The sequence below is a fragment of the Monodelphis domestica genome, chromosome 4, assembly GCF_027887165.1.
Source record: "Monodelphis domestica isolate mMonDom1 chromosome 4, mMonDom1.pri, whole genome shotgun sequence".
In the NCBI taxonomy this organism is placed as follows: Eukaryota; Metazoa; Chordata; class Mammalia; order Didelphimorphia; family Didelphidae; genus Monodelphis; species Monodelphis domestica.
The window spans coordinates 73,099,750-73,117,934 of NC_077230.1; the positions used below are offsets into that span (position 1 = coordinate 73,099,750).

The window sequence follows — 18,185 nt, forward strand, 5'->3', positions numbered from 1 at the left end:
TTCAACTATTGAGAAATTGAATACACGTAGAGGTCCTTTTCTAGCTCCAAATTTTGCTGTAATGTCAGCTCTATGGTTTCCTAAGGACACATGATCATTAGCCCCTGTGTGTGATCTACAGTAGATTATTGCCACTTCCTGGGGCAGTTGTACAGCCTCAAGAAGTTGCATTATTACTTTGGCATATTCAATCTCTTTGCCTGCCCTTGTCAAAAATCCTCTATGTTTCCAAATTTCTGCTATGGCATGAATTACTGAGAATGCATACTGAGAATCTATGTAAATATTGACCCATTCATCTTTCCCTATTTGCAAAGCATTTAATAAAACAACTAGCTCTGCCCCTTGAATGCTCATATGCTTTGGTAAGGATGCATACCATAATGTCTCTGTTTGTGTTACTACTGCTGCTCCAGTGTACCTTTCTCCATTAACTATCATGCTTGAATCATCGGTATACATTTCAATGTTGGGTTGTTCCAGGGGAGTGTCTTTTAAATCATGTCTTGGTTTTTCTACTAATGATATTTTTTCCTGGAAATTATGTATGGGTAATCCTTCAAACAGCAGATCTGGAATCAAGGATGCCAGATTCAATGGTTGGCAATGTTTTAAAGTGATGTTTTCGTTGCTTAGTAACATAATTTCATATTGATAAAGTCTTTGTTGTGTGCAAGTTTGTAAAGACAAAATATACAGAATGGCCCCAAAATATTAACATAGTTTAAAGCTTCACTAAGACATTTGGGACAGCTTAAAACTACATCATTTTGGGGGAAGCTAAGTGGCTCAGTAGACACAGCAATAGGCCTGAAGACAGCTATGTGACCCTGGGCAAATCACTTACTCCTATTTGCCTAGCCCTTATACCTTTTCTGCCTTGGAAATGACCCTTAGTATTGATTTGAAGACAGAAAGTAAGGACTCTAAAAAATACATCTGTTTTGGGGACACTATAAAAATGAATACAAAGTTATTTCTATTGGGGAAGGGAGGGTATGGCAATTTGTGGTTCACATGGGCTCATTGGGAGGCAGGGGAGGAAATGAACCTTTCCTGTCTTCTTTTTCTACCATTTAGCAGCAAAGAGGTAGAATTTTTTTTTTGAGGCAAACCAATTTCCACTGAAGAGTATTTGGAGTCACAAATGGCAGACTCATTGATAATGAAGTTAGGAACAGTTGCTAGTCCTTCCAAATACTTCCCAATACAAAAAACAAAAAAAGAGAAATATTCTAATCTGACATGTGAAGTTAACAAGTTTTATACCAATTGATGAACCAGTCCCAGTGAAGCACAATGTGTAAATCCTGTTTCTAGGATACCTGAAGCAAAAGGACTTGCCAGCTTTCCTCTCATATACAAATAAAGTATTGCTTCTGTTGTAGGATTCTGTGTCCTTTTTTCTGCTTTGTCTCTTTTATGGGGTGCAGGAATGAAATGTCAAATTTTAACTTGGGAATGCAAAGGCTATGAGAACAATTAGAACACTTTAACTTTATGGAAACAAAGTATTAAAGAATTAGAGAGGTCGTGTGATATGGTGGATAAAGCACTAGCCTTGAAAAAACTCCTCAGAGAGATGAGGTTTGGTTATGTGGATCTGGGACTATCCTACAGAGAAAGGATAATGAGAACCTTAGTCACTGATGAGACCACCATGGAGAAAATTAGAGAAAAATAGGGCAGCTAGGTGGCACAGTGGATAGAACATTGCACATGTAATCAGGAAGACTTCTTCCTAGTCAAATCTGGCCTCAGACATTTACTAGCTCTGTGACTCTGGGAGAGTCATTTAACACTTTTGCTTCATTCTCCTTATCTATAAAATGAGCTGAAGGAGGAAATAGCAAACCAGTCAATCTAGTATACTGGTCAAAAATATAGCTAACTGCGTTAGTACAGTTAGGTGGAGCAGTGATTAGAGTGTTGTGCCTGGAGTTAGGAAGACCTAAGTTCAAATTTGGCCTCAGACACTACCTATGTGACCTTGGGCAAGTCACTTGATCCTATTTGCCTCAGTTTCTAATCTGTAAAATCAGCTAGAGAAGGAACTGTCAAACAACTCAAGTATCTTTCCCAGTAAAACCCTAAATGGGGCCACAAATAGTCAAACATGACTGAAACATATGATCAAGAGAGAGAAATGAGACCCTGAGATACCCTTATACATATAAATTAAGATATGGAAAATAATTAAGCAAAGAAGAATGTGAAGGGGTGATCATACAAATAGGAGAACCAGGAGAGAACAATGTTGTAAAAACCTAGGGAGGAGACAATATTCAAAAGGAAAGAGTTGTCACCTGTATCAAATGCTTCAAATAGTCAAGAATGATGAAGACCCATATGAAGCCATAATAATAACTAATATTCTCATAGTACTGTAAAGTAACTTTTCCAGGGTCATTCTGCTAGTGTCTGAAGCACGATTTTCACTCATGTTTTCTTAACTCCAAGTACAATACTTGATTCACTTTAACATCTGGCTACCTACTAGGCAATTAGATTTAGCAATTAAGAAAATATTGGTAACTTTGGAAAGAACTATTTCAATTAAGTAGTGGGGGGGAGGAAACCACATTTTAATGGGATGAGAAGTGAGGTAGAGGTGAGAAAATGGAGGCAACATGAGTTGATAGCACATTCTTTCCTGTGGGATAGAGATGGAAGAGGAGAAAAAGGACTGTGCCTTAATTCCCTGATAGGATGTTGATTCGAGTTTTATTCCCTTATCATTATGAATAAGACTGTGGATTTAATTGAACTGTTTAATTTGGATGACCAAATGGTATATGATAGTATAGAGCAAAGCTGGGTAGTCAATTGAAAAGAGAGCTGGTATTTGGTTTAAGGATTGGTAAGATTGAGGTAGTTGATTTATTTATGGTCCCTTTTCAGCAAGGACAGCTTTTTGCCAGATGCTAGCTCAGATCTCAATTTAATTATTCTCTGGGCAAGAGTTAAGATGTGGCATAAATTTCTGGTTCTGAGATGATCTTGGAGGCCATATGGCTTGATGATAACAAGCCAGTCAAGGCAACCTGGTATCTGGATCTTTGATAGTTTTCCTATTATGATAAGCATTGAGGAATGTTGCCACAAGCAAACTCTTTCTCAAAGATACTTCAGAAGATTTCATGAAACCTGTGAGACCTCTTTACCTTGCCATATTAGGGTGTGCAAGGGGAGCACTCTTTACATAAAGTTGAAGTTTGTTCTGTTACTCTGGTTCCAAGTTATACTGACTATATTTTAATGAAAATTTGGGCAGAGTCATACTTGCAGATAGGCAGAGTAGACAGCTACCTACATGGAATATTGTGGTATTTGATATTGGGGCTAATAAGGTATATGAAAAGGAAGAATCTTTTTTCCTGTTACTCTGCCATATTTTGGTCTAAAAGATGGTCAGTTTAAGACTATAGATCATTAGATATAGAAATACCTTAGTGGTCATCAATTTTTTATTATATTATATTATGTTATATTATGCTATATTATATCATATCATATAATATCACATCATATCATATCATATCATATCATGTCATATCATATCATATCATATCATATCCTATCATATCATATCATATCATAATTTTATATATTATATACGTTATATAATATATGTGATATTATACGTATATACATTACATATAAGGAAATGGAGACTCAGAAAGGTAAAATATCTTGTCCAAGGTCATAGCTACTTAATGGTAGATCAGGAACTCAGATTTAGGTCATTTAAATTACATTTTTTTTATCCCTCATGCAGTACTTTTGTGGCCAACATAGAGCCAAGGCTGTGTAGCTGAAGGCTGGGCATATTGCTCTGACTAGAGGCCAGAAGTCTATGTCCTCTTCTCCTTTAACTCTGATCTCATCACAAGATATCTAACACTATAAACCTCTCATTCTCTACCCATCTAGCATTCCTTCTGAGTGCACCATATTTGTTGTTTGTTTCCCAACAACATCAATTTCAGGGGTTCCACAAAGTGAAAATTTTATATTTTTACCTTATTCCAAATTGCTTTGTTAAAAGAGAACTGCATATTCTCAGGGGAACAATCATTTACTACTTGTGGAAAAGATACAATTAACTACCTAGAGCACAACAGTTTGTGAACCACTAAAATATTTATTTGCCATTAAAGACAATGAATTCATGAGCACAGTGCTGGCATAAATCAGACAACTTTTCTCATGTGATGCAGCTACCTAATTGTCTTCTTTTTGTTTCACAGGCCAGTCTGAAAGCAAGGATGCCTTTTACTTTGTTGGGCTGTTCCGTATCGCCAATATTGAGTTTCTCCCAGAATATCGGCAGAAGGAATCAAGGGAATTCCTTTCAGTAGCACAAAATGTACAGCAAGTGGTAAGAAAATCCAGCAGAGATCATAAAATCTCCATAACTCAAGAAGTAAAGAAAATTTTTTTATAGATTAACATAAAAAGTCGGATGTCGGATGTATGCAACATGCACTCTACCAGTTAGAATTAAACATTTCTTTTCCTTCCAAAAATGAATTAGAAAATGTACTTTTCAGTAATTTAATATGCAGGAATTCTATACTGAACCACAGATATATGGTTTTGAGTGAGTAGTAACATGAATACCTATTATTCTTTTCCCCCATCAGTTCCAGAAAGAGTATGGAGCCAAACTTTGCTTTGGGGACTGAGGTAATGGGATGAAAAATAATGCATTGACTTCATTTCTGATGTTAAGAATAAATTTAAAATTAAACTTCTAGAGCTAAGTAGACAAAAGGAAAAATAGAAGTAAATAAAGGAACAATTTCTACAGAAAAAGTGAATTAACTTACTCAGAGACACAGTCAGAAAAGGTTGTCAGGACCATGGTCAGCTAAAAGTCACTGTTTCAGCACTGAGACAGTGGATAGCACCATAGTTACTGCTGTTGCTAAAGAGTGTGTGAGGAAGTATTAGAAATATATAAGTAGAAACATATTGAATAATTTTCATGGGTTTGGTGGTTTAAACTATACACAACATAAAAGTAAGACTAAGGAGAGCCTCTGGGGTGTGAGAAATTTGCTACATTGTCTTAATTTCTTAGGAGAAATGTATTGTCAGAAGACATGTCTTCACATCTTCTCCAGGTACCATCAGGGAAGTGACTTGGGGAAGGTGTCTGTGTCCATATGTCTCTTCCCAGGGTGTCTGGTGTCTGCATGTACATTCTCTTAAAGGAGAATTCTGTGTTGAGAAGCTCTTTCAGAAACAGTTTTGGTCACATTTTGCTATAGGCCCTGTTCTGAGGCTCTATTCCATTACCCTAAGGCTAGGTTTTGCCATCCCAAGGTAGAGACAAATTTTATGAATATTCAAGAAAATGATGCCTGTATAGGTTTAATAGATGAAAGCAGAGTGAGACAATGGAAAGAATAATGTATCTGAGGACAGAAAACTTGGGTTCTGTAACTCTCTGTGTGACCTTGTGCAAGTCATTTAGTTTACTCATCTGTGAATTGAAAGAGTAGAATTAACTATATTGCATAGTGGATAGAGAGTCAGGCCTGGAGTCAAGAAACGCTGAGTTCAAATCTGACCTCAGATACTTATTAGCTGTGTGACCTTGGAAAAGTCACTTAACTCTGTTTTTCTCAGTTTCTTCATCTGAAACACGAGTTGAAGAAAGAAAAAGGCTAATCTTTCCAGTATCTTTGCCAAGAGTACCCCAACTTGGGTCACATAGAGTCAGACAACTGAAATGACTGAACAATTTAAATAGGTCCTTTTAGATCTAAGTCAGCAAACTATAATTAAAAAACAAATACACAAAAGATAGATACTTAATTTACAAGGAAAAATTCAGTCTTCTTTATATCCAGAGGTCAATGTAGTGGAGGGAAATTACATATTCCTCCTCAGCTCAACCTTTGGTGCCACTGAATGCATGGACCATTGGTTTGAGTCAATATAGAGCTACTAGTGTTTTTTTGAAACATTTACCTTCTGTCTTGGAATCAATATTGTACAAAGTGGAAGTAAGGGCTAGGCAAAGAGGATTAAATGACTTGTCCATACAACTGGGAAGTGTCTGAGGTCAGATCTGAACCCAGAACCTCCCATCTCTAGGCCTGACTCTCAGTCTACTGAGTCACCTAACTTCCTCCAGCCTACTCATATTTTTAAATTAGCCATCTTTACTCTCTTCTCTCCATGTTTTGGGGAGAATATTGACAGAAGCAACCCTGTTAATAAGCTGTTAGCAACTTGTGATTCAATTTCAACTCAATTTCAATTCAAATTCAAATTCAATAGGCTGTAAGCATATTATGGCTAATTCATTCATCAATAGTCAATGTGTTTGTACATAGTAGACATCTAATAAATGTTGAATTTAATTGAATCACTTTGTATCTTCCTCTTCAGATTATTAAAAAAAATTTATTGACATAGATTTAATGACCATCACTCACCTTCAGAGGAGCAGAAATCAAGTACTTTCCATATTTGGGATATGGTTAATCTGGTTTGCTGCCTAAAGTATAACTAGAACTGGGAAATATGGATTGCCGCTAAAAACCCTCTCTCAGTAGATATAACCTCATGTGGAAGGCACAAATAGACATAATGATGACAGAAGGTGGGAGGAGTAATAGGAGCTGATAGAAACATTACCTCATGTATAAAATAAAGTAGAATATTGGACACTAAGTAAGGACACCTGATTTCTTTCTAGTTGTAGCTTTGCCATGAACTTGTATGTGACTTTACTTAAGTGACTTCACATCTCTAGAGTCAATTTACTTATCTCTGCAATGGTGTTGATATCTAGTACCTGTCAGTAATCTGGGCCTTGGGCCAGAGAGCTGTCAATTGACTAGCATTCTGCCCCTATTTCTATGAACTAAACTTTATCTGGGAGTATTTTCTAGCCCAATGTCTGGCATAGAGTTGACATTTATTAAATACTTGTTAATTAATTAATTAGTTGAATCATGATGTGTCACTCTTATGTCTCTTGACTATTGGCCACATCCCTTCCCTTATAGATCCAGCAAACTGTCAGTTACTTACCTTCAGAATACCCTTAAGCATGATAAAATTAAAACCAATAGACATTTATCACATGTCCCATTCTTTTTCCATTTCTACTTTGGAGGGGAAAATCTCCCTTTTATCACATTGGTTCTTCCTTCTTCAGCCTCTTAGCTGCAGAACAGAAAAGAGATAGCTTGTCCAGAAATTTAGTGCCTTGAATCATATATACTTTCCACTTCCCAGTAAAGCAGGCAGTTAACATAAAACTACTTGCTGATACTGAGGATGGAAGTAAAGCATTCTAGAAGTTTTTGAAATAGCATATTTGTGCTGTCTCTTTGGCTGCCATTATCTTCATTTCTCCATCTTTTCTGCTTCAAATTGTGCTTTTTGTTTGACATAAGCCCCTCTACTAAGTACAGAATGAGGTGAAAGGATGAGTAAAATTGCAACAGGACATCAAAGTATTAACAATGGGATGGATGCCCCTCATATGTGCAATGCTAGAAGTTTAAAAAATATTCTTCTCACAATAATCGTTTGAGATGAGTAATACAGTGATTTTTAATTGTTTTTTGTTTGTTTTACAAATAAGTAAATTAATGCTCCAGAGGGTTAAGTGGCCTCCACTGACTTGCACATTAGGTTATGGAGTATGAACTTGAATCCAGATATTCTAACTCCATAACTAGTGATCTTTCTGATATACTAGATGACTCTGACTCCCTATAAATAAGAAATTTAAATTGCATCTAAGATCCTGGCTAGCTTTTTGTTTCACAATTCCAAGACCCTATGCACAAACAATAAGAAGTATATTATTCCATTGGCCTAGCTGATTTAAATGAAGTTCTCTGGGGAAAAAGTTTTATAGTGTTTCTATTTTTGGGGGGAAACCCTTACCTTCCTTCTTAGAATCAATACTGTTTATTGGTCCTAAAGCAGAAGAGCAGTAATGGCTAGGCAATGGGGGTTAAGTGATTTGCCCAGGGTCACACAGCTAGGAAGTGTCTCAGGCCAGATTTGAATCTAGTACCTCCCATCTCTAGGCTTGGCTTTCAGTCCACTGAGCTACATAGTTACTCTTCATCGTATTTCTTAAGTGGGTTCTTCCAATTCCCTTCTTAGGTAGTAATAATAAATTGAATTTTTGTTGTTCATAGCAAAACAGTAGCATGGCATTTTGGACAAAGAATTGGTACCAAAGTCAGGATGCCCTGCTTCTCACATATCCTGGCTATGTGACTGCAGGAGAGTCACTTCACTTCTTAGTGTTCTAGGCAAGTCTCTAAAACAGTAAGTTGCAGAAAAATGTGCTCATTTGCAATTAGCAAGGGAATGATTTCCCCTGAAAGTTCTTCGTGTAACTTAATGCAACTTAAAGTCAAATTTCTATTCCTGTAGCCAGAAGAATGGATAGAAAGCCAGTCTCCCTTTGGGTCTGAACTATGGATGCTACCTGCCACCTACTGGATAATATTGAAATGTCATCCTCATTGACAACATGGAAGATCATTTTACTAGAGAAATCATAGGCTTTGTGCCTTTCATTTCACCATTACTTTTATCTATGGAGGTTGCTAAAAAGCATTGTGACAATACTTTAATGGAACTTGGCATAATCATCTCAGAAGAAAGTAACCTTGGAAGGAGAGAAGTTGCAGAAGGAATGCTTGATCAGGAGCCCTTAAAGAGATAAAAGGTTATCATCCTGAGGAAGGGGGTGACTGAATATTCTCTCTCTCTTCTTTGGCAAAGAGTCTGAAAAAATGCCACGTGGGGTGAGAACTAATTTAGATCTGAGGAAGAATTTCTTTACAGAAATCGTTGTTAAGCTCTGGGTCATATTAGGAAGGGAGATTGTAAAACCTACTTCCCAATTGATTCTGATGGTGGTTTATGTGCAGTCCCACTTAGAGGCAGAGAGATGGTCAGCCTATGGCTTCTTTTTAACGGTCCTTCCCAGCTTGTCAGAGGGATGATAGAGAACCTTAAAAAAGGGGACTTTGGAGACCTTGACAAGAATGATAATCATAATTCTTGCATTCTTAGAGGGACCTGTAACCTCATCAGAGTGAGTTTTCCCTCTACAAGAGTAGATAACACTCATTCTCCGATATTTGTCCTTGTATTTCTATAAATTATTCACTAAGCTAGAGAACTTTCTCTCCTTCTTTTAAGATATTGTGAGTACCAGTGCAACATTCAGACTGTCCATCTGTTATCCTTCACTTGTATTATATTACTGGCTCATCTTTTCTGATAAAGCATATCACTGCTGACATCCAAACTCATTCAGTAATATGTTGTAATGTATTTACACCCACTATGTAATATTCTATTGGATTTTGGCTTAATCAAAATTTTGATTTTTCTGAGATCATGGTGTTCTATGATTTCCAACCTTAGAGCAATAATGTGAAGAAAACATTCCTAAGACAATCTTTAACACCAAAGATTTTATACTGGTGAAAAAGGTCAATGAACCTTCATCTTTAATTTATTTACTTTTATTAAGATTGCACCTTTGATCTTTTCTATTTTTATTATCTTTCTTAATTAATTATTTTTATTTAGAATATTTTTCCATGGTTACATAATTAATGATTTTCCCATCCCTCTTTCTCCCCTCCTCTTGGGGCTCACAAGCAGTTCCACTGGTTTTTACATGTATCATTGTTCAAAATCTACTTCCATGTTAATCATATTTGCAGTAGAGTGATCTTTTAATGCCCAAACCCCAATCATATCCTCATAAAACTATGTGATCAATCATATGTTTTTCTTCTGCATTTCTGTTCCCACATTTCTTTTTCTGGATGTAGATAGCGTTCTTTCTCATAAGTTCCTCTGGATTGTCCTGGATCATTGCATCGCTGCTAGTAGAAAAATCGATTACATTCGATTGTGTCATAATGTATCAGTCTCTGTGTACAATGTTCTCCTGGTTCTGCTCCTTTCGCTTTGCATCAATTCCTGGAGGTCATTCGAGTTCACATGGAATTCCTCCAGTTCATTATTCCTTTCTGTACAATAATATTCCATCACCATCATATACCACAACTTGTTCAGCCATTCCTCAATTGATGAACATCCCCTCATTTTCCAATTTTTTTTGCCACAACAAAACATAGCTATAAATATTTTTGTACAAATCTTTTTCCTTATTATCTCTTTGGGGTACAAACCCAGCAGGGCTATGGATGGATCAAAGGACAGACAGTCTTTTAGCACCCTTTGGGCATAGTTCCAAATTGCTCTCCAGAATGTTTGGATCAATTCACAACTCCACCAGCAATGTATTAATTTCCCAACTTTGACACATCTCCTCCAACATTCATTACTTTCCTTTGCTGTCATGTTAGCCAATCTGCTAGGTGTGGGGTGATACCTCAGAGTTGTTTTAATTTGCATCTCTCTGATTATAAGAGATTTAGAACACTTTTTCATGTGTTTATTAATAGTTTTGATTTCCTTAATTGAAAATTGCCTATTCATGTCCCTTGCCCATTTATCAATTAGAGAATAGCTTGATTTTATATACAATTGATTTAGCTCTTTATAAATTTGAGTAATTAGACCTTTGTCAGAGGTTTTTGCTATGAAGATTATTTCCCAATTTGTTGCTTCTCTTCTAATTTTGGTTGCATTGGTTTTGTTTATACAAAACCTTTTTAATTTAAGGTAATCAAAATTATTTATTTTACATTTTGTGATTTTTTTCTAACTCTTGTTTGGTCTTAAAATCTTTGCTTTCCATAATCCATTATTTGATAAAAATTGCTGGGAAAATTGGATGACAGTATGGGAGAGATTAGGTTTGGATCAACATCTCACACTGTACACCAAATTGGTGAATGACTTGAATATAAAGAAGGATTTATTTAATTTCAAATTAATTTTTTATTTGCCCCTCCATGTACCCTAATTATTATGTTCATTGCATTGTGATCTGAAAAGGTTGCATTTATTATTTCTGCTCTTTTGTACTTGTTTGCAATGTTTTTATGCCCTAGTACATGGTCAATCTTTGTGAATGTACCATGTGCTGCTGAAAAGAAGGTCTATTCCTTTTGTCCCTAATTATTTTTCTCCACATATCTATTAACTCTAATTTTTCTAAGATTTCATTCACTTCTCTTACCTCTTTCTTATTTATTTTTTGGTTTGATTTATCTAGTTCTGATAGAGGAAGGTTCAGGTCTTCCACTAGTATAGTTTTTCTATCTATTTCATTCTTTAGTTCTACTAGTTTCTCCTTTAGAAATCTGGATGTTATGCCATTTGTTGCATACATGATGAGTACTGATATTTCCTCATTGTCTATACTGTTTTTTATCAGAATATAATTACTTTCCCTATTTCTTTTGACTACATCTATTTTTACTTTGGTTTTGTCAGATATCACGATTGTGACTTTTGCCTTCTTTTTCTCAATTGATGCCCAATAGATTCTGCTCCATCAGCTTACCTTTACACAATGTTTGTCTACTTTCCTCATGTTTGTTTCTTATAGACAACATATGGTAGGGTTTTTGTTTCTAATCCACTCTGTTCTTTGCTTGCATTTTATGGGTGAGTTCATTCCATTCACATTCAGAGTTATGATTACCACGTGTGTATTTCCCAACATTTTGATTTCCACTCCTAGCCCTGCCCTTTCTTCTTTACCTATTTCCTTCTACACCAGTGTTTTGTTTTTAATCAGTCCCCCTAATTTCCACCCTTATTTTATTTCCCTTTCTACAACCCTTCTTATTCCCCTCTTATTTTCTTTACAGTCTTTTAAAACTACCCCCCACCCTCTCCCTCTCTTGTATTGCTTCCCTCCCCAAAAGTCTTTTACTTATCTATAGGGCACAAATTGATTATCTGCCCCCAATGAATTTGATTATTCTTCACTCTTTGAGTCAGTTTCAATGCATGTAAGAATTAGGTATTTCCTGTATCCAACCTCTTTACCCTTCCAGTGTATTGGTGTTCTCCCCCATTCACACCATATACTTCTTTAGGACATAAATTTACCCCCTTTTGTTTCTTTTCCCATTTCTCTTAGTATTAACTTCTTTTTTACCTCTAGTTTAATATATATGTCTATATATATATATGTATGTATATATGTGTATATTCATATACATTTATTTATTCATTTATTCATTCATTCATTCATTTATTTGTTTGTTTGTTCATATATTTATTTATTTATGTCTTGGCATTTCATTCTAGACACTTTGTCACTGTTCCCTCTAAGTATAGTTCTAGCTACCCAAGTGATAACATTTTTAAGAGTCACCAATATCCTATTTTCTTTTAGTAATACAAATCAGTTTAACTTAGAGGGTCCATTAAAAAGTTTTTTTTTCCCCTTTCTTAATTACCTTTTGGTAATTTTCTTGAGTTCTGTGTTTGGGAGCCAAATTTTCTGTTCAAGTCTGGTCTTTTCTTTATGAATGCTTGGAAATCTTCTATTTTATAAATGATCATACTTTGCCCTGCAAGAAGATAGATAGTCAGTTTTGCTGGGTAGTTGATTCTTGGTTGTAGACCTAGTTCCCTTGTCTTCTGGAATAACATATTCCATGCCTTTCAGTCCTTCAATGTAGATACAGTCAGATCCTGTATTATCCTAACTGTAGTTCCATGGTATCTGAATGACTTCTTCTTAGCAGCTTATAATATTTTTTCCTTGGTCTGGTAGTTCTTGAATTTGGCTATAACTTTCCTGAATGTTGTCAGTTGGGGATTAAGTACAGGAGGCGATCTGTGAATTTTTTCAATCTTCATTTTTCCCTCTTGCTCTAGAATATTGGGGAAGTTTTCTTGGATAATTTCCTGTAGAATGGTGTCTAGTCTTTTACTTTTGTCATGGTCTTCTGGTAGACCAATGATTCTTAAATTGTCTCTCCTAGATATATTTTCTAAATTGTCTGTTTTATGAATCAGGTGATTTATATTTTCCTCAATTTTTTTCATTCTTTTGATTTTGCTTTATTGTTTCCTGCTGCCTTGTGAAGTTGCTTGCTTCTAGTTGTTGTATTCTAGTTTTTAAAGACTGAATTTCATCTCTGGCTACCAAATTGCTTTTTCTTGAACCCCTTCTCTGGGGCCTTCAGCAGAGCCAGTTTCTTGAGCAAGATGGTGTTGGGATTCATCATAATCTCATTTTCAATCTTTTTTTGGACATTAACCTCTAGGTCCATTTTTAGTTTCTGCTTCTGGATGGCCAAGGCCTTTTTTTTTGGGGGGGGGTAAAGTAGGACTATGATTTGTGCCCTTCTTTGGCCCAGCAGGCTAAAGAAGTGAATGTTGCTGATATTTTCTTAGCAGACCTTCAGGCCTGAAACTTCTGCTTACCTTGGGGCTATATCAACATTTTAAGGGTCACAATGACACAAATAAAATCAATTAATTTGTTACTTCATCGTCAACTTTTATCCATCATTATTTGTTCTAACCTTGATTTTTGTCTTGGGTTTGAGTTGAATGAGAGGAAGCATAGTGCTGTGGAAAGAGAGCTGGTCGAGAAGCCAGGATTATCTGCTTTCAAGTTTTGTCTCTAATAAATATTGACTACATGATGCTGTATTTAGTCACTATTTAACCTCTTGGTGCTTTAGACATTAACATGGAAAAGGCCTCAGAGGTTATTCATTTAATTTCTCCATTTTATAGTTGAGAAAACTGAAGCCCAGAGACATAAAGAACTTGTCAAAAGTCACACAGGTAGTAAAAGGTAAAGCAAGCATTTGAACCCAGATGATGCCAAATAATTGTACTAACTTTGCATCTTTCCCAAGAGGAACAACTTCCTTAAAATAAAATGTGAAGCAAATAACAGAAAAACGCATTGACTGAAAGAACCTCCACCACCCCCCCCCCCCAGATTCACAAAGTAAAATTACCTCCTTCATGCATAGCTGAAAGTGTCAGCACAGCACAACACAACAGCCTGAAGGTCCTCTTTACTAGGTGTCAGGAAAGGAATGAGAAGCATTGTAGAAAGCTTTGTTATTTTTTTGGGATACAACAATTGAGTAATGAAAGGGGAGATATCATGGTACCATGAAAAAAACACTGAAGGTAGCACAATGACTAGAATACAAGGCCAGGAATGGGGTGGGGTGGGGTGAGGGGTTAAGGGAATGGCGGCTGCATGGCTGGATTCAAATCTGACCTCGGACACTTCCTAAATGTGTGACCTGGACAAATTGCTTGACACCAGTTGCCTAGCCCTTCCATTCTTTTTTAGAATTAATGCTGAGTCAGAAAGTAAGGGTTTAAAAAAGAAAAAGAAAAAATACTTAGTCTGGATTCAGGAGAGCTGGATTCTTGTCCTTCTTAAAATTTGCTACCAGTGGACTTGGACAAGTCACTTTGTCTTCCTGCACCTCAGTTTCCTCATGTTTAAAATGAGGGGATTAAATTACCAAGTGGCTTCTGAGGTCTCTGCTGACTCTAGAGCTATGATTCTATTTTCCTATGTTAAAACTGTCTCTTGTCCATATACCTCTGGCAGCTTCACTTAACTTAAAATTTCCTCCTTGGCTGGAAATTCCTAACTAATTCTTTGTCTCCATCTCTCTGTTTCTGTCTCTGTCTCTGTCTCTGTCTCTCCCCTGACTGAAATATTTCTGGAAAAAATTGGGTAAGAGTCTCACAGAGCTGCTAGACTATTACCACATCATTATTCCAAGTATAGCAGACTGGGATGGGTCGGGGATCAATGAAACTATTAATAATTGTAAAATCCTGGAAAGATGAAACAGTGGCACACAGAACTCTGGTACATAGTAGCTGTTCTTCCTTCTCTTCAGCTGAGCTCTTCTTTTCTTTCTTTTTTCTTTTTTCTTCCTTTTTTTTTTCACTTTGTCACATTATTCATTGGAAACAAAGATCATTTTCTTTTCCTCCCCCCCACCCCCCTTCCCACCACCTCTCCTATAGCCCACGTGAGATTCCACCGGGTATCACATGTGTTCTTGGTTCGAACCCATTTCCATGTTGTTGGTATTTGCATTAGAGTGTTCTTTTAGAGTCTCTCCTTAGTTGTATCCCCTCCCCCACTGTAATCAAGCAGTTGCTTTTCATCCGTGTTTTTACTCTCACAGTTTATCCTCTGCTTGTGGATTTTTAGATCCCTGCAGATTGTTCAGGATCACTGCATTGCCACTAATGGAGAAGTCTATCACCTTCGATTGTACCACAATGTATCAGTCTCTGTGTACAATGTTCTCCTGGTTCTGCTCCTCTCGCTCTGCATCACTTCCTGGAGGTCGTTCCAGTTCACGTGGAATTCCTCCACTTTATTATTCCTTTGAGCACAATAGTATTCCATCACCAACAGATACCACAATTTGTTCAGCCATTCCCCAATTGAAGGGCATCCCCTCGTTTTCCAGTTTTTGGCCACCACAAAGAGTGCCAGCTGAGCTCTTCTTAAAGGGAATTAGTACCCAGTGGGCCTAGAGCCAGGGAAGTCTAAGTTCAAATCTGAACTCAGGCACTTATTAGCTATATGCTCTAGACAAATTCCTTAACCTCTGTTACCATCTACCTCAAAGAATGTTGTTGTGAGGATCAAATGAGATAAAAATTACTTTTAAAAGCATTTAGCAGGATGTTTGACCCATTGTAAGCCTTTTTTTTTTGGTTGATGTTCAGTCATTTCAGTTATAACTGACTCTTTATAATCCTATTTGGGGTTTTCTTGGCAAAAACACTGGAATGGTTTGTCATTTCCTTCTCTGGTCATTTTACAGATGAAGATACTGAGGGGAAGCAGGGTTAAGTTACTTGTCCAGGATCACACAATTATTAAACATTTAAGGTAGGGATCCTCAAACTTTTTACACAGGGTTCAGTTCACTATCCCTCAGACCTTTGGAGGACCAGACTATAAAAAACAAATTATGAACAAATCCCTATACACACTGCACATATTTTAAAGTAAAAAAACAAAATGGGAACAAATACAATATTTAAAATAAAGAACAAGTAAATTTAAATCAACAACAGTATTTCAATGGGAACTATGGGCCTACTTTTGGCTAATGACATGGTCAATGTATGACTCCATATTTGTCACTGCTAGTCATAACAAGTGATGCAAGTGTGTATCAGTTAGTCTAGATCTGGTTGGAGATTTCAGATGTTTCATTCTGGAAAAATTCTGTTCACAGACATAAGTGCTACCAAAGATGGTTGCTATTTTGAGTGCATGGTTACTGAGAGTAGGATGTCTCAGAAGGGAGAGATGCATAGAAATTAGGAAAGCTGCTTGACTTGAATATGTCTTTCAGAGTCACAATTCTATAATTTAGCAAGTTCCATTTGGTAAATTGTATCTATATTTTCAATATCAATAGAAAATGGGTTATGGAAAAGTTGTTTGTCCTGTTCATGGAGATGAAGCTCTATAAATCTGAATGTGAACTCCTTTTGCAACTTTTCCAGTGAATTCAAACATGCTTCTTTTGGGAATGCAATCAAGGGTTTTTCCACTAATAGATTTTGAGTTAAGGGGAAATGGCAGAAATTTTCTTCCTTCACTTGTTTAAAAAGGAGGTCTAATTTTACTTCAAGTGCTTTCTTTTTTTTTTTAACATAAAAACTTTAACTCTTCATCATAAAACCACATCAATCACATTGAATATTAAATGTATGCTTGGTAGACCTTAAATATTTCTATGTCTAACCCTGAGTTTTCTTTCCTTTTTAAATTTTATTTAATTAATTAATTAATTTAATTTTTGGTTACAATAATCACTTTATTTCCCTCCCTCCCCTCCACCCACCCTTTCAGCAGCCAATGTGCAATTTGGTTGGATATTACTTGTGTCCTTGATCAGAATCTATGTCCATGTTGTTGTTTGCAGTAGGATGTTCATTTAGAGTCTACATCCCCAACCATATCCCTTTGACCCATGTATTCAAGCAATTGTTTTTCTTTGGTGTTTTTACTCCCACAGTGTTTCCTCTGAATGTGGATAGTGTTCTTTCTTGTAGATCCTTTCAATTTGTTCAGGATCACTGAATTGCCACTAATGGAGAAGTCCATTACATTCAGTTGTACCACAATGTATCAGTTTCTGTGTACATTGTTTTCCTGGTTCTGCTCCTCTCACTCTGCATCAATTCCTGGAGGTTGTTCCAGTCCCCATGGAATTCCTCCACTTATTATTCCTTTGAGCACAATAGTATTCCATCACAGACATATATCACAATTTGTTCAGCCATTTCCCAATTGAAGGGCAACACCTCATTTTTCAATTTTTGCCACCATAAAGAGCACAGCTATGAATATTCTTGTACAAGTATTTTTCCTTATTATCTCTTTGGGGTACAAATTCAGCAGTGCTATGGCTGGATCAAAGGGCAGACAGTCATTTAGCGTTCTTTGGGCATAGTTCCAAATTGCCCTCCAGAATGGTTGGATCATTTCACAACTCCACCAGCAATGCATTAATGTCCCAACTTTGCTTCACCCCCTCCAGCATTCATTACTTTCCTTTGATATCATGTTAGCCAATCTGCTAGGTGTGAGGTGATACCTCAGAGTTATTGTGATTTGCATTTCTCTGATTATAAGAGATTTAGAGCACTTTTTCATATGCTTATTAACAGTTTTGATTTCTTTAACTGAAAATTGCCTATTGACATCCCTTGCCCATTTATCAATTGGAGAATGGATTGATTTTTTGTACAATTGGTTTAGCTCTTGGGTGGGGTGGGGGGGTGGAAGGGTCCTTGGAACTTCCTTCTTCCTTATCCTTAAACCTGAGTGTTCTCAAATTCCAGCTTTTGGGGGGGGGTATAACTTTTTAATTGAGTCCAGCAGGAGGTTTCCTTGGCTCTGTCTTGTCGTTAGGTTTGATTTTCAGTTCCCTGGGAGAATTTAGTTTGTAATTTGTAAGGAAGGGTATTCTGAAGTCTGAACTTTGTTTGCTGCTTCTATGCCACCATCTTGACTCCACCCTTTTTCCTCACTACAGATGCTTTCACATATGATTGCATATTACAAATGAGCTTCCCTTTTCCTTGAAGTTGCACATTGAAACTGATGAGTAACTCTGTTACATCTGTCAGAAAGACAAGGTGCCATTTCCATTCTGCATCATTGAGCACTGGTACTTCTTTATTTTTTTATTATTTTTTAAAATTTTAATCAT

At 36.5% G+C, this 18,185-nt stretch overlaps 1 protein-coding gene across 1 annotated transcript in view; it reads left to right on the forward strand.

The window, feature by feature from the left end:
• TMPRSS7 (transmembrane serine protease 7) overlaps positions 1–18,185 on the forward strand; it is a 110,197-nt gene that overhangs the window by 11,576 nt on the left and 80,436 nt on the right. The window contains exon 3 of the mRNA XM_056793455.1: positions 4,251–4,381. Coding sequence (XP_056649433.1) covers positions 4,251–4,381 — 131 coding nt within the window. The remainder of the gene's footprint in view (positions 1–4,250; positions 4,382–18,185) is intronic.